The sequence below is a fragment of the Chelmon rostratus genome, chromosome 6 (genome assembly GCF_017976325.1).
Source record: "Chelmon rostratus isolate fCheRos1 chromosome 6, fCheRos1.pri, whole genome shotgun sequence".
In the NCBI taxonomy this organism is placed as follows: domain Eukaryota; kingdom Metazoa; phylum Chordata; class Actinopteri; order Chaetodontiformes; family Chaetodontidae; genus Chelmon; species Chelmon rostratus.
In genome coordinates, this window is record NC_055663.1 from 15,906,120 (window position 1) to 15,932,413 (window position 26,294).

Sequence of the window (26,294 nt, forward strand, 5' to 3'; positions counted from 1 at the left end):
TATTATTTGAATTCTTCTTATAGGTTCGCTTTCTGCATGCTGATGCCCCTTACTCAGCTGAATTTTTCATTTCATCTTTGTTTTGTGACTTTGGACAGGTCTGTTATGTGCAGGCCACCTATGACGGAATAAAACCAAACCGAGCCACGGCTGATGTCTAAAGTGAAAAAGTCGATGTGAAAAGGAAGCAAAGACACTCAGATTGGAATCTTTATTTTCTGAAAAATAATTTATTTCCAGAGTAAAATAAACGATATGCTGCCATACAAAAAGTGTAAGAAAAGGGACAATGTCCAAACTGTAACTGCAGAGAGATCATTAGAGCTATAGGTCGTGTGCGATGGGCTGAAGACTTCAAATACGTGTCCGGGAATAAATGTGTGTGTGTGTTCTTGGTGATCACTTTGTTTGACACACACAACTGCCTGTAGCATTTCTGTAAATTTGATCCCAGATATTACAGGTTTGAAGACACAGATCATGCTTCTTTTTTTGGTTTTGCCCCAATAATGCAACATACTCATCATCACTATGAATTGTCCCAAATCTTCTGTGGCATCAGACACAAACATCTCCGACAATTAGATTATACATAATTTATACTCTCCTCTCAAATACAATCTAATTAAACATTCTGGGCCTAATTAAACAAATATATTACTCCTCGTCTCTTTTAATTGAATGTCAAAACACAAAGAAATATTACTCTTGATTTTCTTCTCTGCTCTTCCACTAAATGCAAAAGTCCAAAGAAAATACAATTAACATTCTTATTGAATAATCCCTTATTAAGACATATTAGGCTGCAGATGCAAAAACAAACATAGAAATGAAACAAAACTGCTATCATGAAAAACAAACCTGCAGTCTGACACAAAACTAGTGATAAACTAGAACTAGTGATGGACGTATCAGGTGTGAATTGCACATTTGCACCTATGAGACAAGACCTCACAGTCTAGTCTAAACAGTATCGAGAACAGTGCCTGTGATCCAGCAAGAGGACGAGAAACTGAACAGTGCACGATGACATGAAAACACCATCTTGTTTAAAGTTATCAGACGTGATTTTCTGACAGTTAGAACATCTAATAGGCCACTATAACAACCCCTGTTCTCGTTTTCATAGCAAACCTTCCTGCACTGGAACAAAATGCATTAACTGATGAGCTATTAGTCTGTAAACACTTGGCAACTTTTAAATATGAATAACTGAAGAACCACCCAAACTTTTTTTTTCTTTTTCATCACAAAAATCTCGTTTTTGAGAGCGCGACAGACAGAACACACAGTGCACTGACTGGAAGGAAACTGTCATTTTTCACACAAATCACTGAAATCATGACAGACCTAAAAACAATATGGCAACTATAGTTGTCGTAGCATCATGTCCACTCACTTATAATCAACTAGGACTGGGCCAGACAGTACTGTAGTCGTCTTCTACCACCACGTCAACACAGGACAACACCTTGCTGATACATAAACGACTAAAATGGACCCTTTCGACGGTTTAGCGGAGGGCCACTTCTCCTGTGACCTGAACGGGCCGTTAAATAGATTGCCTTTATCAAAAACATTTTATCCTTTCAAGAAAAGAAGAATAAAATCATAAAATAGTCCTTTGAGAATGTCCACATTGTCCTTTGCTTGCGTAAGGAACTATAAAACTGACTCCATATTTTCACAAAACTCGTGGTCCTCTAGGTTGTATATAAACTTTGTCCTGTCCACTAGTTTGGGGCCGTCTGTGAGAGAGGGGTAAAACTCAGCCGGCGACATGTGGCACTCATGGCCTTTGATGTACTTCTTGTAGTTCCTGCGTAAGCAATACCATGTGGTGGTGTAGAGGAGGAAGGCGACGCCCTTCAAGATGATGGCGAGGCTCACGTACAGATGCCTGTAAGCTACGTTGTCGTACAGCAGGCAAGCGCCCTTATCGCCGCAGTCCGAGCTCCAGAAAAGGCAAGTGGAGTCGATGCCAGCACCAAAGATCAGAGGAGGGGGGATGAATCCTGCAAAACAGAAACAATGATGAGCCCACAAAACTCTGTTTCCACAAAAACAACTTCAAAGGCTAGAAAAAAATGACTAGATGTGCATTCTGTGTCAACAGCAATTCATTAGTTGGCCAGTTTCTTTCTCTTTCACTGATTTTCTTTCTTTTCCTCACATGACGGATGTATACTGTACCCAAACACTAATTGCTTAATATAAAATTTCCCTTCTGAAATTCAAAAGCCCACCAGAGGAGAGACTGTTTACCTCTCGTTACCTCACTAGGGTAAATACTGAACCTTAGAAGTCTGCCTTCCTCTCCTTTGCACCTTAGAAATGAAATGAATTACAGAGAATTTTAGAGCTTGAACGTCTCATCCCACCGGCTGCTTTTAAACTTTTAACTCTGAATCTACTCGGTGATCTGTGATTGTGACTGATGCTGTGTGTGCTCCTGTTACCCCTGGTTATGTACACTCGGGTCTCTCTTGATCTGAATGAGACTATATGAGTAAATGAAGCTTATATAACTCTGTGACTCCACAGTTACAATTGTTCAAATCCAGTATGGCATTAATCAAGAATTAATGCCATACTGGATTTAGCATGAATATACAGTCATTATCAGGAGAATCAAAAAAAAAAAAAAAAGAAAAAAAAAATCTATTCATGATGATATGATATGATCATGAATATTAAATATACTTTCTATCAATGGTTTGAGAAATACACTGCTTTCCTAAACACTTCCCAAACACAGGAATCATTCAAAAGAATATCACATTGTGCCTCTCTTGCATATAGTTTGCCTGTATGCATCTGGATAACTCGATTTAGACTTTGTTAATCCCATTACTCCTCCCACACCTGAACCTGCATTTGTTTTTCCACTGTCATCAACAGTAATGTGCGCGGTTGATCCGAGATAAATAAAAAGAAAGAAAGCGTCTGAGGCCAATCGAGGCATGTATTCGCATGAGTGATGAGATTATCTAAATTTGTCCCGGCGAGTTCTGGTGAATCTCCACACACTTTACTGAGACGGGCCCATAGTGCCTAAAATGAAGAAGTCATCTGATAGAAGTTCTTACCGAGGAGTCGCAGCAGCAGAAACAACACTCCAAGTGCGTACGATTTTAGTTCAGGGCTCACAGTCCTTCAAGAGAAGCAGGTAGAAGAAATGATTACGTTTTGTTTTCCTTATAGATCCTGTGCTCACTCACACAATCTCTCTCTCTCTCTCTCACACACACACACACACACACACACACACACACACACACACACACACACACACACACACACACACACACACACACACACACACACACACACACACACACACACACACACACAGGTTTATATCCACAAGCACACCTGATCAGGATGATAACAGAGGGAGTCTGGGCCATGGCTCCCACCAGGCTGCAAGCACAGATCACACACAGGAAGATGAGGAAAGCCTCCTGGCAGCCCGGCGTCGGACATTTCCCAGGAACCGCTGTGGCGAATTCACTCTCAGTGGACACACAAGCACATCCAGTCAGGTTCTGTGGAGGGAAAAAGACGATTCAAGACCAAAAATGTAAATCAAATTACGAGGAAAACAAGTAATTTTTCACATTTGGAGGAACGCCTGCCAGCGACAGCAGAACTAAGTGATCTGTGCTTGATTTCTGCACTTCAAAAACAATAAAATTAAACTGCTATAACTGCGGCAGCGAGGCAACAGTTATGGTGATATGTTGTGCTGCTGAGCTGAGAGAAACTCTCTCTGCATGTGATTTGAATATAGAGGACACTAATCTGCAGTCGGCATCTGATCGCGGAACAACCACAGTAAAACTTGATTGCCCAGCGTGCGATAGCTGACGACAGAACTATGAAATATTGGGACTCTTTTACTTTGAACTTTGATATCAAAGTATATAGAACATCTTAATAAATCCAAAGAAAAGTTTGCATCATCTGCACTTCATTTGGTAATTCTTCTGTGGTGCAATCAGGTGGGCAACTATCCCTTAGTGAGACTGTGACTCCATTCACTGATCACTATCACAGGATGGTCTCGAGGTAAAGACCTGAGAGATGTTCGACGTGGTTTCAGCGCTCTCTGTGCGGGTGCAGCCGGCGAAGCAGGCGGACAGGTAGGTGACGCCGTTGGAGCCGCACACGGGGCTGATGGAGGAGGTGAAGCAGTTGCAGTGACTGATGCACTGAGCCTCTGGCTTCTCGCCCACCCGCAGAGTCCTGAACAGAGACAGAGAGAAAGCTGAGCATCCTCTCCTGCTGGAAGTACCAACTATATCCGTATGAGGCACAAACAAAATCGAAGAAGCACTCTCAGCCCTTTATCACTGATACCATGGGCCTCTGGTCCAATTTTAACATCTCCATGGAAACTGCACTGCACCGCTAAACCTCTTCAGGAGCAGGCTGGGTTCAGGCTACCACACGGAAAAGCGGTGCAGGCCTAAAGTCAGTATTTCTACAGGACCACCGTACGGACAAAAATACTGCTTTCACACTGACATGACAAGAAATAGAGGAAACAACACGGCTTGGCATCGAAGCTTAACACCAGTCATGTGTCTTCTTTACTGGGGCAGTCATTTAAAAAAGACACCCTGGACTCATGAGGCTCTAAATGCCTTTCTAGGATGAAAATGAAAAGCATTTAACTGGATCCATGAAAACCTCCACTGACACAATCGTATAGACTAGAATTGTTTTTTCAATGGAGAGCCTCAGCAGCAAAATAAAAGGAAATTACAACAGCTTCATGGATCCATAACAGCCTCTGATTGATCTTCAGTAAGTAGTCTAATCCAAAGCAGGAGGGCCCCTTGACATTTCCATGTAATGTTCACAATAGTAAGTGACTGGTGGTTTGTACATGAGTGGAAAATGTGCTTTTTAAGATATTTACTGTGTAAAGGATCAATTATTCCCCCTTTAACTGACTTCCTTCTCTCTCTCTGTCCTACAGCTCAGACATACCATGTTTGATATTGGGGAAACTGTTGTGCTGAGCATTTTTATGATCTGGGCTCAACATTTTCATTATTAATTAAGCTGAGAATTGTTTTTTTTTTGTAAACTGATTAACAATTTTAATGTGTAAAACTGTGAAAAATGTCCATAACAAAATGTCTTTGATGTCTTGAAAAAATCAATGAACCCTGATAAGATATTTACTTTACTATTATAAGAAAACCTGAAAAAAATACATTTAAGAGGCTCTAGCCTGTGAATTTCTTTCATTTCTGCTTTGAAAATTAAAACAAAAGAGACCAGAACTGTTGCTGATTAATTATTTATCAACTGACTAATCAATTAATGTAATAATCATCGCAGCTCTAGTTGTGTTGCAATAAAAATATTATAATAAAAAAATCTGTCAAGTACTGAAAGCATGTGTCAGATGTCACATTTGTGGTCTTGTTTTTTTTCTTCTTTAATTAGAAAAAAACAGTTTGAATCATAGGTAAGTCCTTTGTAGTGAGTTTTTGGTTTTGAAAAGTTTGGCTTATTTTGTTAAACATTAAGGGTTTTCATATAAAAACATGTTCATATTCATCAAAAGCTTTTATCAATGTCAAAACTCGGTTATCGCCACTAATACTGGTCAATCTAATTCCCAGCTCCGAACGAAAACAGTTTATAAATTAAACAATAAAAATACAGACAGTGACAAAAGAGTGCAATTCATCATTAAACAAGAAATTAATTAGCGCCTCTGTCTTTTTGTAAAACAGCCAGTAGTTACTGTCGACGAGTTAATCATTCTAAAACTGAACACAACGTCCTGTTGAATAATAATTTGGCCCTAAACCTCTTCCAGAGGGTGATTCAGTGAGGTCTCCTGCATTCGTATTCAGTCTGTGCAGCCCTGAGCAACACGAGGTCACTTTCTGAAAGGAAAATCTTTTATAGACTCCATGAGATGACACAAAGTTGTTTGAATAAAAAGTAAACCCACTGTGCCCCAATGACTGGCAGTGATGAGAATTTTTATTAACACATTTAGACCGTTTGCACTTCAACTCCAATAAAGTCCTCTAACCTTGGCAGCAGCTTTTCACAGCTCATATTTATTTATTAGAATAACTGGACCCTTATAATGGGGCACAAATCTTAACATTTCTCTCACAATCTAGGCTATTAAAACTCACTGAAATGGCTAGGAGTACAATAATACAATTACACATTATCTATATTATTATCTATTTCACTTACAGCCTTGCTTCCTCTGCTGATTCTACATGGAGGTGCTGGTTTTGGGGGCTCAACCATTTCATCTTATTTTACATAAATACCAGAAAATCCTTCATCATCCTAAGACCACGAATCCAGGAAAATCAACTTTTGAAACCAGGGAACTTTAAGACAGCGTGACTATGTTGCACTTACTTGTAAAGTCACTTTAACTAGTTTAAATATATAACAGAATTAATTCTGCTCTAACCCAGTGGTTGCCAACTTTTTTGGTCTCTAAACTCCTTACAGCAAAGAAATGTCAACTTGTGAGTCCCTCGTCACTGGTTTCATTCTGTCACCTGTTTAATTTCTTATTTTATTTGAATATTTTTTTATAGTCCTTGTAAGAAAAAAGCAATATATGGGAAAACAAACGTTAAATTAATAAATAAGTTTATTATTATTTGATTTATCTTGGCTGTTAGCTAAAGCCTCAACCTGTATTCTTCTTTACAGACAAATGGCCGCCACATATTCAGCTTCTCTCTCACCTGTTGGCGTATGTGACCGTCACTCCTGCGACAGGTCCGGTGTCACAGCCCAGGAACAGGAAGGAGACGTAGCAGGCGGTGGAGATCAGGTTGACCAGCATGGCCATGCGGATGGCTCCCAGCGCCGACAAGTTCAGCTTCTTCACCAGCAGGCCGCCCATGAAGATCCCCAGGCATGCACACGGAATGGCTGTCATCCCTTAGAAATAAAGTCATGCCAAAACGCGTTCATCACACCGGTATTCAAATGTGCGACCGTGTGTGTGTGTGTGTGTGTGTGAGTGCTGCGTGAACACACACCTAGCAGCTGATTTGCAGAGGAGGTGGTGAGGTTGAACTGCTGCTCGAGGTATTTCCCCAGGAAGGCTGCAAAGCCAGCCACGACTGCAATCTCCATGCAGGCCGCCAGGATGATGCAGGTGAACACCGGGTTCGACAGGAGGTGCTTGGTCACCTTGGGGATCACTAGTTATGAAGAAAAAGGGAAGGATGACCACTTGATTAAATTTGTTTAGTGATCAAATAACACGAATAATAAACCAATGGCTTCTCAACACAATGACCAGTAATACTAGTATACTATAGAAACAAGTATTTAGGTTCATAAAGTTGCTGAAGTAACTGCAAATTTCCTCTCTCTCCATTAGGGACAACATTAAAATGCTGCTCACAAGTTAATGCATCAGCAGGAATAATACTACAGTATGTAATAATACAGCTCTGACTGGGGGTAATCTGCATAATGAGTACTTTTACTTTGATATGTAAACTAAATTTTGCTGATAATACTTTTATTAAAGTAACATTTCCAGCATAGTATTTTTCCTTGTGGCATAACTACTTTTATTTAAATAAAAGGTGCTGAATACTTCTTATACACTGAGCTGGTCTGACCACCTTTAGTTATAAACATTTTAGACCAATTCCAACAAACTTAGAATTTACATTTTAATTCTTATATAGATAAATAATATATATACTGAGTTTTAAAATGTTTTTACATTTACTGGATGTGGATTTTCCATGCAAGACAACACTGCAGCACAGCGCAGTACAGGATCCTGCACACTCACCTCTGAGTTGCTGACAGCAGGTGGGGCTGTTGGCAGGCTCGTGGTTGCGTACCACCCCGTTGCTGGACTTTGGAGTCTCATATTCTGAATTCAGAGAGGGAGGAAGCATAACCTGCTCGCTGTCTGCACCCTCCTCTCTCTCTCTGGTCGGCAGCGACTGAGGGAAGCCAAACATAAGGAGAGCTGAGCAGAAGAGTAAGGCACCGCACAGGAGGAAGCCTGCCCACCAGGCCCCGATCCACCGCGGGTCGTCTGGAGTGATGCCCAGCCTACCTGGAGAGAGGCACAGCAGAAGTCAGTGCACATGCACTGGGAAACACTTTAAAAAATGCTGAAGAGAGAGAGAGTAAACTCACTGGTGTCGATGAAGACAGCGTCCACATAGAACTTAGTGCAGAGCGAGCCAAGGATGAAGCCACAGGCTGGCCCAAACACCAGTGTAGAAAAGAGAATTCCTGCACAAAAACAAATATCAACTTTAATGTTTGGTCTTGATTTCATGCTCAGAAATACGTGTCAAAAACAAGCAGAAAAATGAGTGCGCTCAACTAGCAGGTCACCAGCAAAAATCATGAGATGCTCTGCATAATACTGTTAATGGCTTCTGGATGATGCTCGAAAACAAAAAATCTGGTAAACAAAAACATAAACAAGGGATCCTTTGTGCCATGTGCAGGCCCTGTCCCCATGATTTCAATAAGCTGAATGAACTTCTGCACAAAAGTCAGCGATTTCACGAATTACTTAAAAAATAGGTTTAAAAAAATCAACGTTTTATTATGAAGGCATAGCAACGAGACAATCAAGGAAGGCCATGGGAAATTTTGGATGCAGTCTAACGTCACAGCCTGCAGGTCTTGGCCCCTTGTGTATAAAGACAGCAAACAGGCAAACATTTTGGCTGTTGTGAAAGATCAAATCAGAGTAAGACACCTGACAACAGAAACTAGTTCTTTTGTTCTAATCTGCTCTGGTGGGCAGCTGGAGATAAAATGTGGAGCGTGGTCCAAAATCCTCATTAGAGTGCTGTCAGCGGGGTGAGAGTCTGGCGTGTGATTCAGACTGCAGGCAGATAATGAAGACTCAAGGCTTAATTTGGGAGACAAATTTCTCCCTGACTGTAAGTCCTGTGATCTGTCGTTGGCCTATTATTACACTGCAGTATGGAGCGCTGGACTGTATCTGGCGCACAGCGACAAACCGGACCTATGTTTGACCACTGCTACTCACAAGAACGGCAATGCTAGCTTCGAATTACCATCAAAATAAGATAAAATCATCTCTGCTATTCCGCTTCCTCCTCCGGCCCTGCAGCATGAGAAACATCCCCTTTACTGGCTGCAGGTTGGCCTGCACATCGCTGCTATCAGCACGCCGTCTCCTGTAAGATATTGTTCCAGTGCCAGGAGCAGCCGCTTAATGAACAAGCATGGAAACTGTGACTAAGCCTTGTGTGTCTCTGCTAGGGTTGAGAGCGAATGCACGGCCTGCTTCCTGCGTTGACCACCCACATAGGAAGGGAGTCAACATGTTGACATGATTGCGGTCTCATTCTCATCGTAGTTTATTCTGCACATACAGGAAATAGACAGGTGTGGCTCACTACCTATGGTATAAACTGACTCATTTAGTCAAGACGAGGAGTGAAACGAAAGAGAAACTGGCTTTCGCATTGGGATGGGAACATGCTGTTTTCACAGCTGAAACATCTTTGCGGTTGACACTTAGACCAGCACGGAAATGAGCAGTGTGTCCATGAGGCGCCAGAGCATGACAGGTCTTTACCTCTTCCTTCAGCTAGCTTCTGAGGTTTTGTAACAAGAAAAGAAGACAGATCAGATCGGGCTAAGGCTCGTTTCCTCTCTCACTGCATGAGTGACGAATCTGAAATCAAAGTTTAAAACAATTAAGCTGAAACGACAGTGCTGAACCACCTCTAACATGCACAGATGATTTCACATCCACAAACTCATGCAGACACACAGGGAAGAGCTGCAGAGGCTAGTTACCAATGAAACTGTGCAGTTTCACAGCACTCCCATGAAGGAGGGCTGCAGTCGCAATGTGACTAGCAAATTTGCCTGTGGTGTTGCAAATGAGGCCTGTGCACTCTCTGTTTCGAGTGTTTCCTTAGAAACTGAGTGTTGTCTCCTCATAGCAACAACATCACAATTGCTTTCACCACAGGAAACCTCAAAGAGGAAACACAGTTAGTGAAATCACCTTGCAGGAGATACTGGCTCAGCTAGCCCACGAGACCACGACCACTGAGAGGATAAATGTTTCCACCCCGATCCGTGCCAACCCCCGGTTGCTTTAAGAAACGCTGTCTCCTTGATGATAACATTGTGCCACAGCTTGAGCCTCACATGTGGAAAAGATCACTAATCTACAAGGGCCCGTGCCTCCTTATTGAGCTGCTGCTTCTGCACAGGAAACAAGTTGAACGCAGCTTTGAGGGTGGTCATAATCTTCACATGAAAGATCAACTAAAATATTTTGGATTTCTTCTTCTTCTTTTGGTCAAAAAAAGGTCAAAGCCAGCAGAGGAAAAACATGCAGCAAGTTGAGCATCTCACAATGAGATAAAGCTAGCATGAACTGCATCTCTGTAATAGCTCTATCTGTCCAGCACTTTATGACATCAATTAGTAGGCCTACACTTCACTCCTAAATCCAATACCGGTTGTTTAGGCTAGCTGTTATCCCCTGCTTCCACTCTTTATGCTAAGCTAAGCTAACCACCTCCTAGCTTCAGCCATTTTTTTGTACTTTTCTGTGTACGGGTAAAAGCAGGGCAGAGGAGATAAATAGCACGTGACCATAAATTAGACCCAATTTGAGCAGTTTCATGTGAAGGACTTGGCTGAACACATACTGACAAGCTTGGATGCTGTTATTACAAACCTCCATTCCCCATCCATCTCAGTGCCACAGATATTCTGTCTCCTAATCGTATTTCAAATAACTGACCCTTGCTCTCAGGCCACACATAAAAAGACAACTGTGCCTGTGAAGGGACATATGTTTGTCACAAAAGAATTAAAATGAAGGAAAACAAAAAGAAAACCAAGTTAAGCACATTAAATCTCCATGAAGGACAATACCCGACCACAGCCGTGGGTAATCTTTGTAGCACACTACTTCTCCAAACTGCCTCTAAATCCCTTTTCCCTTCCAGCGGTCCTGTTACGAGATAAGTACAAAACAAACTAATTTGTTCATGCTGTAGTTCGCCCGAGCCTTTTAGTATCCTGTGAATTATACTCTCAGGGGAGCATGTCAGATGTAATTCAATAACAAAGCTCTGCTCTAGTGTTTTTGTCTCCCGCTAATTTGTTTAGAGGCTGACAGAAAAGGCTGGGAATGCGACTGTCCATGAGGCTCATCCTTTTCCGGATATTAATTAATGCACAGATGCATCCCATATCCTACACTAACATTTGGAAAGTTACCTCAAATACACGAATGAGTGTACAAATGCCCACGCATTCCCTTGAACGCAGATGAATGGTTTCGTATCCTGTGTAAGCTGCTGATCAGAGTCTGTATTTTGCATGTAGCGGTTGTGATTGACGTGACTGACGTCAAGCTATTTGTCTTCGCACTTTTCACACAGCATTTTCCATTAAGCACATGACCACATACAAGCACCTCCATCTTATACACCGTCGTACTGGTTCAGCCAAACCACGATGCAAAGATTAAGACGTGATAGAGGAGATGATAACTGACACAGGCTGCACTCTTCATAAAATCACTCCTGAGATTAACGCGGAGCCAGGAGAAACCCGGCGAGAGGCAGAGTAAATGCTGTTTGACACAGATACGGGGTCCTCCACAAATGAGCATTTAAAAATCTGGGGTTGCAGTTTAGTTTAGTTTCCGGACATTCCGAGCCGAGGGTTCGAGATTATAAGTTAAACAGAAAAGCTCACGGTAATCGAAATGTCAGATGCATTACGCCTGCACTCGCCGCAGTTTATTTCCTGCTCCCACTGTACAAAAGGAATTCCTTCTCCTCCATTAATCCTGCTCAAGTTGGCTCAGTAATCCCCTGAGCTAAATAAGAGCAGAGGGACAGTGCGATGTGGGAGGCCAAACAACAGCTTGTGCCACTTTCACAAGGGGCCAGACTGAAACTGAGAGTGAGCTAAATGATCACTAAAGATAAAGCCAAGAGCCGGAGCCTCGGCTCTCCAGCTCTGGGGCCGAAACATGAGTTTGTGTCAGAAGGTCAACTGAACGAGTCTTGGGACAGAAGAGCTGCGTTAAGCAGACACCAGATTTCAAGGTTACATTCTATAAAGTTTAAAGACTTTCCGATTTAAAGCTTTCAAACAAAAGCCCTGTCTCCCTCCTCTGCCGTGCATCAGCTCATAACATCCTCTGTGTAAAAGTGTACAGACATCTGAAGATTGAAGAGACCCGGGAGAAACACTCAAACAGGCCAGAGATGTCAGACTGAGCACAGGCCATTTTCTGCATGTCCACTGAAGTATCACTCACAGTGACAGTTACACAAAAGATTCAGACCAGACCTCTTCACTCACACACCACACCTAACGACATCCATCTGCTTCCTGGCAACGCTTCCTCTGCTCTCATCAACTGCACAGGAACTGCAAAGTTTTTTCTGCTTTGTGAAAGACACACCACCATGAGGCGCACTGGATTTTATAGGTTAAAGGCATTTTTAATGAGCTTCAGAGCTTCTTATCTGTGGGTTTAAAACCATTTGGTCTGTTAATTGTAATGTTAATGAAAATGAGGGTTTATGACATTTTAAATCAACATTTAATGGACCAAAGCTCCAGTTACAGAGTAACTAGTTCTTAATAATATATCATTGGTTGTTAGCTAGTTATTTTGTGCTAGCATATTGTTAGAAAGCATGTTGTTAGCTGATCATTGCTAGTTAGTATGCCGTTAGATGATGGTGCTATTTTGTGTTGTTAGGTAAGTGTTGTTAGCTGATGATGTTAGTTGGCTATTGTTAGCAAGCATGTTGTTAGCTGATGATGTTAGCTGGCTTTTGTTAGTTAGCATGTTGGTAGCTGGCTATTGTTAGCAAGCATGTTGTTCACTGATGATGCTAGCTGGCTTTTGTTAGTTAGCATGCTGTCAGCTGGCTATTGTTAGCAAGCATGTTGTTAGCTGATGATGTTAGCTGTTATTGTTAGCAAGCATGTTGTTAGCTGATGATGTTAGCTGGCTTTTGTTAGTTAGCATGTTGCTAGCTGCTGCTGTTAGCTAGTGTGTTGTTAGCTGATGGTGTGAGCTGTTATTGTTAGCTCATATTTTGTTAGCTGATGGCGATAGCAACGTCATACACTTCCTGCATCACTTCAAGTCATCAATTCGTTAAAGAAACTCACTGTTTATTGTCAATGTGCGAGTGTGGGTGAGGATCTTTCAAACATCCAGGATGAACAATTTTCACATGCGTTCAGAGTGATTCGTGCTCGTCAACTCAACTTAAATAAGTCAGAGGACACTGTGAAGTTTTATGAATTCGATGCAGAAGCTGCATAAACTAGCTGCAGAGAGGCTTCGCATGAGTAAAAAATAACAATATTTAAATGCATTTATTACACACATACAAGAACAAAAAGCAGTAGAATCACCCACACGTGTCATCTTCTTCCAGATAACATGAGTGTATCACCTGGCAAATCACCAAAACTGTAAAAAAGACAGAACATAAGACTTTGACCTTAGAGATAATTTGTGCCTTGTTGGTCTGTGGGTTTATTTTAGCAGGTGAGTACATTCCACTTATTACAGTGACTTCGTCAACTATCTACACGCAAGCTGTTAAAAAGACTCACGTCAGCAAGTGTCTCATGTTCCACAATTCACAACCTGCTGCAGTTTGTCACGAGCATTTAATAAGAAAGTGCATTTCGACATCAGCTCTTAGCACGTCAATAAGAGGCCATTGACATAATTTGTGGTTCTCAAATGACTGCCTGTTCATGTACTGTGCTAATAACACACTGAGACTACTGCTCAGCGTACAGATACTGACTCTGCATAATGTTTTCAGCTGAGATCATAACAATCAATTTATCTCTATCAGTTATGTAAATACTAATCAGGCATATTGAATATATTTTAGGAAAAAAAGAATGGATGAGCTGAAACTTCAAATAAGGAACTGGCTGCTCAGCCTCTGTAAAGTTTTGTCTCTTTACATTTATTTTTTGTACTTTTTTCACTGTCACATCTGATATCAGTCCCAAAGTCGTTTGTCTTCAGGCGCTCTGAGGGGAACTGACAAAATTCTTATCTTACATTTCTCAAAGAAAATCTAACTCTATCTCTGGACGGTACAACTAACACTCTAATCCTGCAGACACGCTGACATTTGGTTGACACCCATGATGTGATCCTGTGAACAAAAACACACCCTCCTGACAGGAAATGAGCCAGTTTAAATGAATAAATGCCCTTACTGAGATACGTTTGATGTTATGCTCTGTAAACATTTTGCTTTTACACAAAATCCTGGTGTCAGACTTGATCGGGGTATGACATCAGTTTATTTAGATAGCTGTTATGTAAACCCGGCCCCGCTCACGCTGACAGGATTAATATCAAACAGGTAAAAGTCAAGCAAAAGTCGCCTTTAAGGTGAAGTCTATTTTGATGAGGTACAGAGGATATTAAAGGCTACCAAATCTTCAGTGATCCATAAGTAAGGACTAACAGCATTAGACAGCAGCTTTCACCCCAGGAAGTGAAGCCTCAGCCCACCTGAGTGGCTTTTAGTATCAACGTCAACATCAGTTGTCTAAGAAAACATTATTCACACTGAAGGCAGGAAGACTTGCTGGGTATTTGTTTTCCTGATTCATTCTTTTGTTTATGAAATGCAAGAAAAAAATGCCTTTTTCCCAACAGCCAAGGCTGATTTATTCAACTTCCTTAATGCATTTGATGAACAGTGAAAAAAAACACAATATCAGTTTAAGCCTGCTATAATATACAACACATAAAGCATCAAATCTTTTGTGAAGCTGGAAACTGCAAAACATTTGGCTAAAATAATTAGCAAAATAGTTCCTGATGATCTTGTGAAGGTGAAAAAACTGAGATGGCTTGTTGGTCAGCTGTAGCCGACAGTAACCCTGTTGGCTCTGCACAGCCATGACCTAAATAACAAGCCAAAGCTTAAAGTAGGCTCTCAACTCACATTCAAATGGCATTACGTCAGGATCATCCCGCTTTAACTTCCGCTTGCGTCAAATCATGTCAAATTTGAAACCCCCCCTCCAAACACGTCCGGACGCGATCTGATATCAACACAGCGTCTTCCAGTCTGGTTAACGTCTAACTTGCACCGGAGCAGACGAGGGTTAGGGCGCTTTCACTGATGCCATATGGTTGCTGTATAAAAAGTTCCGCCTAAGGACACGTTTAAAACTATTAGCATTTTGACCCTGAGGATGAGCAGTGGGGTTACTGCAGAGCTTTGTCCGGCCGACACACCGGCTTCTCAGCGCCTCTCTTCCCCTCAACACCCTGTCATGTTAAGCTGAGCTCTGGCTCAATCTAAGCCTCCGAGAGGTCACAGCCTGAAATGGGAGGTCAACGCCGGGCCTTGCTGAAAGCTTCACTACCTCAAACTGTATCTGCAGTCTGTTGTAACAGACTCTTGATATGAGTCTAGACTGCTTATAACAAGATTATTTTTATGCAGCAATCAAAAAAATGGCCAATTACTGAACCTAAATGTACATACAGATGGTTTTACTACATCATCTTTAATTTAACTTCACACAAAACACCCAATTGTTTTACACGGAGGGCCTCTCCACTGTTTCACTGCGTCATGCCAGTTACACGAGGCTTGTTTTGAGTATAAATATTATTTAGGAAATGCCACTTGAAGTAACATTTAAAGCAGACTTACAGCACAGATATTTCATTTACTACCAAATCGTATCAGACAGATCAAAACACTGTCCAACTCTTTTGTGCTTATTTTGTTTTGTAAAAATGTCATATTCTTAAGAAGTATATTTTTTGATCCTTCATGGATTAAAAAAAAGGTAACAACCTATATATTCAATATATTTATTTTTAGTAGTACCTTCAAAATACAAAAGTAAAACACGTGTTTCTCAGAGCTGAAGTGATTAGTTGATTAATCAATGAGTCGATCAACGGAAAATGAATCAACAACCAATTTCATAATGTGTCATTTTTAAACAAAAAGGCCACACTTTCTGGTTCCAGCTTCTCACATATGAGCATTTGCTGCTTCTCAGTTTTTTCCAATTGTGAATTTTATATCTTTGAGTTTAGGCTCAGGCAAAGAAGACGTTTAAAGACCTCAGACTTGTGTTTCATAGGCAACATCAATTGTTGCAGCCCTACTGTTTACACTGCTTCATTATATTCATACCAACTGTGTTATATCAGAGGTTAAAAAAACTGACTGAAGATCTGCGGTGCCCAACAGATCTCTGTCCTGTTTTATAATTCAGGGGCTGCGACAGCCGAGCTGCCACATCCCATGACTCTTTGGATGACAATACACAGAAAAATCACTTAAGTAAAACACACTGCAGCGGGATGGGATAAGAAAAAAAAAAAGGTTTTATCGAGGGAGATACACGGCAGAGCTGGAACAGTGAGGCCCTGCCATGGAAACAAATGCTTTTTTAATCTAAAAAACAAAAAAAACAAGAATCAACATCCGGCACTCTTGCGTTATATAAGACAGAGTGAAGCCATCATATTAAACTTTGGGTAAAGAACAAACTCTGTGTGTGTTTGTGTGTGTGTCCTTACAGATAAATATTGGAGAGGAACACTTAATTTGATGATAAAAGCAGAAAAAATGGCAAAGTCAACAAACAGACGTGAGGGAAATAAAAAAAAATTGGAATGATTGTTCAAAAAGCCTCTATTGCATTTATCCCGAACAGTCATCAATGGATACGAGACGTTATACTTCAAAAAGAGTTCAACAGTTCTACCACAGTACCAAGTGCATGTTGATCAATACCAGGGACTCAAAATTGACCTCTAGGAGAGCTTTTTTACGAGCTCTTTATCTGGCCTACGCTCTGTTTGGGGTCTAACATTCTCAGTCAAAAGGAATTTCAAGACTCACGGTTACGTCTCACATTAAAGGCCTTGCACACTCATTCACTTGAAGGTGAGCAGAGCTACATGCTGGAATTATAAGGTGTCACCAGGCTCAGCGTATCGCTAAGGATGCTAAATGTGTCACCTGTCTCAACCTAAAAGGTGCAACAAAGCTGACAGGAGAGTCAGGGAGATGTCAGTCAGCACAGCCCGCACACGCCCACACGGTCCTGAGACGTGGTCTAATAGGTGCTTTTCATGGAAGACACTTTGACATGTCACAGTAGAAAAAGATGTAAACGATAAAATACTTGCATTCAGCTGCTGGCTCCCTGTCAGCATGCACAATATGACAGAACACAGCCGCGTTTTTAGTAACACCTTTGCTTTTCTAAGCGTGACAAATCGGAATGTCTGCTGTGAAAAAGACCAAAATCATTCAAGTCACCTGTGCAGGTATAGCGTGGCTTTATTACTTTAATGTGTGTATCAATGACTGTGCAACAGGTGGGTCAAAGAGAGCAGCACTCTAACCAATTCTGTCGACAGGAGAAAAGAAAATTTCAGCATCGCTGTGAGTGCAAGCTTAAAGGAGAAGCTTTTTCAAGAAGTTGAGTCTGATGTCATTTGGTGCGGAAGCTACTCTTGATCTTTAGCCAATTAACACACACACACACACACACACACACACGAAATTGAATGAATTACATTATGGGGACTTGTGTTCTGTTCTCATAAGTAAGGCGAGTCCTCACAATGTGACTGTGTAAGCAGATTTATGCTCCCACCACGTGTAATATACGTCCACACACACACACACACACACACACACACACTTCAAATGGGCACCCTGAGGGTCATAATAAACCCAGCCGCATAAAGATGCATGATCATTTAATCATAATGATCATCAAACAGATGGTAGGCTCGTATTATTTCGTGGCGAAAATATGTTTGTTTGTGCTGGACACACTGCTGTGAAATGCTGGTGCAGTAAAGCTACTACTTTGGTAGTCAAATAAACGTAGTTCAAAACATGCCCTAAATATTTCTTGGGTGCATTTGTGTTGTCCTCAGTCTGCCTCTAATCAGGTTCTTCTTCTGCGTCGTAGGTCAATGGCATTAGACTACTTCAACCTGACATCCACTAGCTTAATCTTTGAGTCCAATTAACCTTGTGTCATCACTCTCCAACTATTCCGGGAAGCAGTAAAAGCCCTCATTAACCTGAATGTCATCAGTAATAGTTAGTTGTCAGTTAATAGTCCACTTGTTTTTGTTTCATGTTCTACAGATTTAAATCCATGCTGCTAATTAATGAAATGATCCTCATTGTCAGGAACCGGACAAAATCATTATAATGATCAATGTTTTAATTCACTGTTCCTGTGAATCAGCACTGCCAGGTTTTTTCTGCAGAAGATTTTCAAATATTACAGTAACGCAAGCTTTGCCGTTACAATAATAATGATGATTTCTGCGCCATAAAATTACATAAACAGTCCGGGCATGTTTTCAAACAGGGCACTGATGCGATGCTGGGAGCTCAGAGGACTCGGCCAGACTGCCAGCTCTGTGAACATCGGGTCAGCAGAGGGAGGGAGGGAGAGGGCGGGAGACAGAGGGTGAGAACGACGGGTAGACGGTGAGTAGGAGTTAATGTAACAGAGCAAAGCCTTGTCGTTCAGCCCAGCTACAGTGATCTGTTTGTAATCCTGTTTCAGATGTTTTACTGGAGCTGAGACGGAGCTACCCACCGTCTCCATTGTTGGGCAGTTGGGTGGTAGGATGGAGGCATGGTGGAGAAAGGGCACAAGACCAGAGCGTGTAGGTCTCTCTGCTGGAGAGCTGCAGCTGCTCCATTGAAAACGAGGAGCACGGAGAGGTTTGGGACTCTTTGACAGCAGCTGGTTACAGCTTCTCCAGCAGGTGGCTTGGCCTAATTATCAGCGTAGAGATGCCAACAGCCTGTTTCCCCCTTTCTCCAGAAGCATGTGGGGAGAAGGCGCGCAATGTACGGACGATTTCCACCAATTATAACCATGTGCCAATTGTGCCGCATCCTGAGGAAGAGGAGAATCAATGGGGGAAGGCCAGATGTGGGAGGTGTTTCGATGAGGAAAAAAGTTGAATGAGAAGAAAAGAGCCATAACTGGAGGATATGGTTGAAAACAGAATCAATTTTTTTATAAATTATGTCGAGTATAAACAAAATCACTAAAATAATGAAACTGATGCAGTGAACTGGAGTCTACTGTTAGGATGGGATTCATTAGCAGTGTATCTCATCCAAATCTCTTCAAACCCATTATAGAGTCTAATTAGGTTTCTCTTCAACATCCATAAACAACTAAAAAACCAGGCCTCATATTTATTTCAGATCTGTTGTCACCTGTTATTTGCTTTCTCAAGGCAGAAACACTGCAGTTTTTAGTGATAGCCTAATTAATGTTCACAACATTTAGATACTACCTGAAAATGTGATGAGCAGATGCTGCAAGCTGAATTTAGTTAGGGGAGCAATTACAGTTGTGTGGATGGCGTTTGTTCACAAAAGATCAGACGTACAACAAAGCACAGGAACATGCAAGAAGTGCAAAGAGGCTGTAACAACAAAAGAGGCAATACAACAAACTTATTTCACCACTTCAAGCAGAAGCACGTGGTTGAGTACAAGGGGAACTCAACAGCTTTGTGAGTCCTAAACCAAGCAGACAAACTACATCAGCTCAGCGAAATATCACCAAATCTTTGGCAAGTTGTTTTCCGTATTCTGTCATATATTGCAGAAATACCCTCAAATACCATATTAATTTATGGCCATATCACCCACCCTAACTGTGCAGTGGGTCTTCAATGTCACAAGGTATACTGTTTGTCATTTTGATAGATGAAGCTACATTTGAGGCCTGCAACCTGAGCGCTTTGTGCATTGATCTTGGCCAATAAAAGGTTACGGTTCGGGGTTAGGGGTTAGGGTAAATAGTGAGGACTGTTAAAAGATTCACTAAGAGATTTGTTGGCCTCAGAGAGAAATGACTGGCTGGCCAGATCCTAAATGACCACATTTTTGTGACACAGGCACAATATTACAATATGATTCCACCAAAACTTGATAAATACCATTGAGTTACGACTGAGCCCTGCAGAGCCATCGATCAAAAACTGAGCTTTCATATCATGCAAGAAAAAAAAATCCACCTGAGTAACAGTTTGATTTACTGCTTGCGGTTTCTGCATCAGTGTAAATCAAGCTGCACCGTGACGGGAAAAAACTCAACTGTTCCCAGATGATGCAGAACGTGGCTGGAAAGAGACAGCCTCACCTCTGTTTACTGAGCAAATACAAGTTGACTGAATCAAACAGTTAATTATAATTACTGCCCACCCTATTGATCAGAGTCCATTTAATTAGGCGCTGTTATCCCTCACCCTCCGCCATCAGTGATATGGGGATTAAGTGCTGAACATGCTTCTGAGTAATCCTAGGAGCCCAGAGAGCAACCACTTGCACACCACTCAATCAATGAGGCTTGGGATTTGTGGTAAAGCCACGAGTGCAGCGTGAATCTCTACTTCCTGAGCAAAGTCCTTGTCCAAGGTCAGGATTTGCCAAACACTTAACTGCTCACTTTTCACAACGAAAAATTAACTTAACTGCTCATTTTGCAGAATGGAAAATTAGCGCTCAGAATGAAGGCCGAGACGGGAGCGGCCCGGCGGCCTGCGTCACCGTTCGTGTGGTTTTTAAACTCGGTGTGGTTTGACGATCGGGCGGAGCAGAGTGACAGCTGCATCCTCCACAGCAGGAGCAGAGGAAGGACTGAGCATCTCAATCCAATAGTAAAGAAAAAAAAAAGCAGCCTAACAACCGTCCGTTTCTGTGGCAACGGCTTGCTGATGCTGCTGTGTTTATGATCCGTCACCTCCCACCTCTTATCCCCACGCTCCTCCCCCAGTGGATGACAAAAAAAAAAATCCCCTTTTTAATCAGCACTGACAGAGCCTGACCCAGATTGCCTCAAGAAGGCTGCATGGTGGCATGGTAAGGTTTACTGAGGCCACAGGGATTCATGATGGAGAGGGAAAAGATGCCACAAGCATGTTTAGGCCAAAATACCGGCCACAATGCAGCAGGATGTCACATGGAACACCTTTCAGGCTGCTGGGCCTCATCTCCACTGTTGCAGATGGTGATCTGGTAGAAAAAAAAAGGCAACGGGCTCGTGGCAACAGCAAGAGGCTTCAACATGAGGCTCTGCGGGGTCTGGTGAGACGACCTGAGGGTGTCATATCTTTTATCCAACACTGATCCACTGCGGAGGTTTGACCTATTTACTGGCTTCCGAACTCACACTTTTTCAGTTCCCTCATGGTCCAGCTGAGGGACGAAAGGTTCATCAGGCCAGAAAAGTTCATCTTAGAAATGAACCTTAAAAAGGGTCAAACTCTCCTTACATGCAGGCTAGTCTCACAAAGACGTTTTAGGCCGGTCCGCAGTGTTAGACCATTCTTCCCAGGATAACTCAGAGGTAAAAGCCATCTTTCTCAGTTGGAGAAGTTAGCATCTATTGTGCAAAAAAAATAAAATAAAAATGGGGGACTTGGTGAAAGGTTGGAATGTTTACATCTGATCTGACCAGCCAGACACGCAACAGACAGCAAAACATGCACTGGTATAATCACGTTGTCACTGCAATACTATCCCACAAACACAGCAGATTGACTGGGGGAGGAGAGTCCCTTCAGACAGGCGGCCAGATGACGAGTCCTTATGAAGCTACTACGCGGCCTGACACACAGCAGAAATCTGGGAAAGTAAAAATTAAACTTGCGCCAAGTCCACACCCTTCTGAGGCTCATTAAACACGAACAGATAGCTTTGCACGCCCGCCCCATCCGAGCCATATCAGAACCGCAAGTAAACAAACAACTCTTCAATCTGCTCTCTTCATCTGCAGACAGCGGCTACTGTAAAATCTAAAATTATTATTATCAACCAAAATTTGTTCTGACTGCCAGGACAGGACAGGCAGCGCTGAACGATGGCCGCATCAGATTCAAGGTGGGACAGCAGATTGAAAACAAATAACTTCCTCTGCTCAAATTCAATCAAACCTTAACTCCAATCCCTAATCAATCATAGTATTGACTTTGCTTTCATCAAAACAGGGTCTCTGCAAAGTGTGAAGTCTCCCTCTGCTCAGCCTCACGTGAGCTAGAGACGCACCGGTCCACCTTTCCACCCTCAGGTTGTCGGCTTTACACACGGTGCAAGTTGTTGTGTTGCTTTTCTGTGTTTGGAGATTAAAATATCTGCAACTAAACACGCTGAGTTGGCCAACTGTCACTAGCTTACTCAGTTTCAGACTGTCTCATGTTACGTTGGGGCAGGTTCATGGTCCACAGAAAGCTCTGTCTCCTAGAATTCTTAGAGACAAAAAATATAGGGACTACTGGTTATTTGTAGAACTGATTAATTGACTAATTTGTGCTGCAGCGTTGCGTTGCTCCATATTTCTAGTCTGATATTTGCTCAGTGAATCATGTCAGTATCGGCACCTGATAGAAATACTGGATTGGACTGGTCCCAAGTCTAATGTTTGCTCAGTTCCTTTCTGACACCTTCACATGATGCTTGGAATACTCAGGGATAATTACTGATTAACATTGAGACAACAGCAACATGTTGTTGACCAGTTGGAGACAAGTTAATCTCATGTTCATTGCCCTCTGTTGGACCAGGCTCAGGCCGGGGGGCGGCCACCCTGTCCGGCCTGCAGCATGCCGTACAGTGAACGTCACTGGCTCATTCAGCCCGTAGAGCGGCAGACTGTCACACATGGTGCACACAGTTCATTACAGTGATGCAGAGGAGCCGCGGCTGGCTGGTGAACATTTACTGCAACGCCGTTTATCATCTTGAGATAAAACAAACTGGTGTTGCTAGGCAAACTCAGCATGCAGCTTATGGCAGGGATGGAAAAACCCATTTAGAATCTAATCCTTCAAGATGACATTAACATGCGCTGAGTTTAAGTAGCTTATATAAACGCCCTACTGCAGCAACTGTTTGGAGTCAGAGCATTTTAGCAGGAATGTTGACAAGTCTCTCGAGGATCCCTCTGAGACCTTTGTCACTGCCGCGAACGGTTCTTCCAAACAAACCTGAAACTACATTTCTCCCTGCAGAGCTGAAATGAACATAAAATGATGAAATATATCATTAGAAAATTGCTGGAATACATACATTTGAAGTAACACACAGCAGCTGTGGTGAAAGCCAGAGCTAAGGCCTGAAAATGAAATACAAACCAGTGGCTGGCTGCAAAAATGCAGAGATATAAAAGGCAAATTTTTTCCTATGCTTTCCCTCTCCAGGTAGGGGCGGTTATCTTGTCTCAGGCCACAACGGAAAAAAAGGACCTTTGTGTTTCCCCACAGCCAGTCTGTCATTCCTAGTTTGGTAGTTTGGCTGTGAGAGAGAGGGAGCGAGCGAGCGGGCATGTCTGCTACAGCTGCTCTGACAGGCTTGTGTTCGCCAGTAAAACTCAGATGCACTTCATGTTCTCGGCTGCTGCATACTGCGACTGCTGCCTGTCCACGGTGCACCAAATCGTAAAGTCCGACTGAAATCACAATTAGTCATCCTGTTCTCTGTTAATATTTATTCAGTATTGAACGGAAGAGAAAAGGTCTGTGGGGACTTGTTGGTCGGTCGGTCCACCTCTTTGGTGCAGATTGAAATAACAATATCTAACAAACGAGCCAACAGCCTAATTTGGGTTGATGATCAAATACCTGCAAAACTAATGACATTTTCATCAGCCTCATCCCTACATCATATTCAATTCTAATTACCAAATGTTGCTAAGATGGTAAACATTATCTGCTAAAAATCTGCATGTTCGCCTTGTCATTGCAGGTTAGCTTGCAGGCGTTAGCATTTAGCTTAAAGCAAAGTGCCTCAGTAATGTCACAGAGCCGTTGGCATGGCTGTAGTGAGCACATGTAACTATACACGCAGGACTGTGCCACTGAGAAGCTGCTTTCATCAGTACCTTTGAATCCGATCATACATTTCTTATGTTTATTATGCAGCAAGCACGTCCACATGTCCAAATCTGCGGAGTTTTATGTACGTGACCCCAATGAATTAATTAATGTCATCCTCTCACTCTCCACCACATACTGTAAGTACTGTACCAGAGGCACCACACACTGTACATTATAGATTAATGAAGAATTTCAGGCTGTTTGAAAGGGTCTGAAACGTGCCGCAGCAGCGAGCGAGTTTGTGCTGTATGACAGACGACAGCAGCTCTAAAGCCTTCTCTGTGTGTCCTGTACAGTATATTTATGCAGTCGGGGGTCCTGTGGGAAGAGCCAGAATTAGCAGTGGATAGTGAAAGGTCATGGAGCAGTGGGAATAGAGATCCTGTTGACGCAATCTGTCCAATCATATTTATTTCCTTTGGCCAGGGACGAGTGCCTACTTCTGGACTTGGGAAACAAACCAAAACGGTGGGATTCCATAAAGTGACACTGCTTTTAAAGTCTGACGGTGGTGGTGATGGCGTTTTTTGAGAAGTACTTCCTTTTAAGAAGAACATGCACCACTTAGCAGCACCGTCCTGAAAAATCTTAACAGTGACACTGAACATATCTTAACCAGACAGAGACAAAAAGCTCTCTGAAGAGTCACAGCCGGTGTTGCTTGAGTGTCTTTTACAGCTGTTTAAACAGCACTAAGCCGTGTCTGCTGCAGTATACACAGTAAAAACAGGCTGTCGCAGCCTCTGGAGGAGTTGTTTTTCACAGGCCTGTGTGGTATGCATGTGCGTCCCGGCCCACTCAGACCCACCTCATGGCTGGCTGGTTGGCATTCCTGCCTCGCTCTGTAATTATGGCTCCTCTCCAGGCCTCTCTGCTCTGCCGGCACCGCCGCACTCTTGAAGGGCGGGACTTGCCACTACTGAAGGCTCACACTTTTCACCTGGCCATTTAGCTCAGTGTAATTTTAACACTAACACATCACCGGGTGAAAATGTGCACCGACTACAACGACAGGCAACGGTTTGATGTTTTTTTCACCTTGTGCTGGACTTAAAATGCTCTGATATCACATCATTAAAGTGAATTAAAGAACTGCAGTCTTCCACTGAGTGTGCGAAGAAGGTTCAACACTTGAAGCTGTGAAATAGTCCACAAGCCAGGCAGCATGAAGATACACATTTGTCACCTGGCTGCGTTAGAATGAGAGCACAGTGGTAGCAGAGCAAGTTTTTCTTCGTGTGTTTGTATTGCACATCTGTCTGTGGCTGTTGTGAGAAATGTGTCAAGTTTTGAAAGGTGTTTTCCTCTCTAATTCTTCTTCTAACCACTTCCTAACTCCCCCTCAGACCCTCTGCAATACCTGCTGGTCTCTGCTGAGACCAAATAACTTGAGTGAGATGGTGGATTGATCCACTTTCACGTTTGGCAAATCCACCAATAAAGATACATAGATCTTGCTTAACATTAAATAACCCTGTGATGTTGTGGGACTTATTTCTCAGGTGTGTTTACAGTGAATTAAAAACGGCATATATATAAATGAAAGCCTACAGAACAGGAAACAAGGAAAAAATATTTGGCCTGCGATGCTATAAGATTTCCGTGCCAAACAAAAGTGTTTTGAAACATAACTTTCTGTCACTGCTGTAACAATGTGAACTTGTTGGTGTAAACTTATGAATAATCCAAATACATTATCAGCATGTGAAAGGAAATCTCAGAGAATTTCACACAATCTACTCCATTCATGCAGCTGGGCCACATGACATGCCTGCAGCAGAAGGATTAGGACGATCAGCTGAGTGCAACTCAATACCACATTGTTCCTCGCTGCTCACCGCTTGTTTTTCCTCCAACTCTCCTTGCAGCTTATCAGAGGAGGACAGAACTAAATCCCCCCCACCTCCCCAAACCCCCCATACGCCTGCCAAACTTCAATCACTCGCAGACCACTTCCCACCGTAACTGCTGGCAAGCCCCGACGGTGGTGCCAACTCGTCAAAGCCTGTTGCCGTACTTTTTCAGGCACTTTATTGTTTCAAACAAAGCTCGGGGTGTTTTTCTGTAAAAACCCACTCATGTTCAGGGCAAATAAACACAACAAGCGGCAATTAAGAAAATCAGCTTTGGGCTTGAGATTACAGAGGACACTGCCGCCTTTGTTCGCAGGTCACATCTGTATTTGAGTGACAAAAGGCAGCCACACAGCAAGCTGCTGTGTGAATGCATCAGAAAAGGGTGAGTGCCAGCCTGAACTCATCCTCCATTCAGCCTGTCATTGTCTCTGCTCCGCACTGATAACAAACAGCAAGCA

General features: G+C 42.5%; 1 protein-coding gene across 1 annotated transcript in view; it reads right to left on the reverse strand.

Annotated features, from left to right (window-relative positions):
- Window positions 1-203: 203 nt before the first annotated feature.
- slco3a1 (solute carrier organic anion transporter family, member 3A1) overlaps window positions 204-26,294 on the reverse strand; it is a 35,334-nt gene continuing 9,243 nt past the window's right edge. Inside the window, exons 3-10 of the mRNA XM_041939810.1 lie at window positions 8,179-8,277; window positions 7,823-8,095; window positions 7,050-7,214; window positions 6,750-6,948; window positions 4,080-4,248; window positions 3,376-3,548; window positions 3,090-3,154; window positions 204-2,015 (exon numbers count right to left, since the gene is read on the reverse strand). Coding sequence (XP_041795744.1) covers window positions 1,663-2,015; window positions 3,090-3,154; window positions 3,376-3,548; window positions 4,080-4,248; window positions 6,750-6,948; window positions 7,050-7,214; window positions 7,823-8,095; window positions 8,179-8,277 — 1,496 coding nt within the window. The 3' untranslated portion in view covers window positions 204-1,662. The remainder of the gene's footprint in view (window positions 2,016-3,089; window positions 3,155-3,375; window positions 3,549-4,079; window positions 4,249-6,749; window positions 6,949-7,049; window positions 7,215-7,822; window positions 8,096-8,178; window positions 8,278-26,294) is intronic.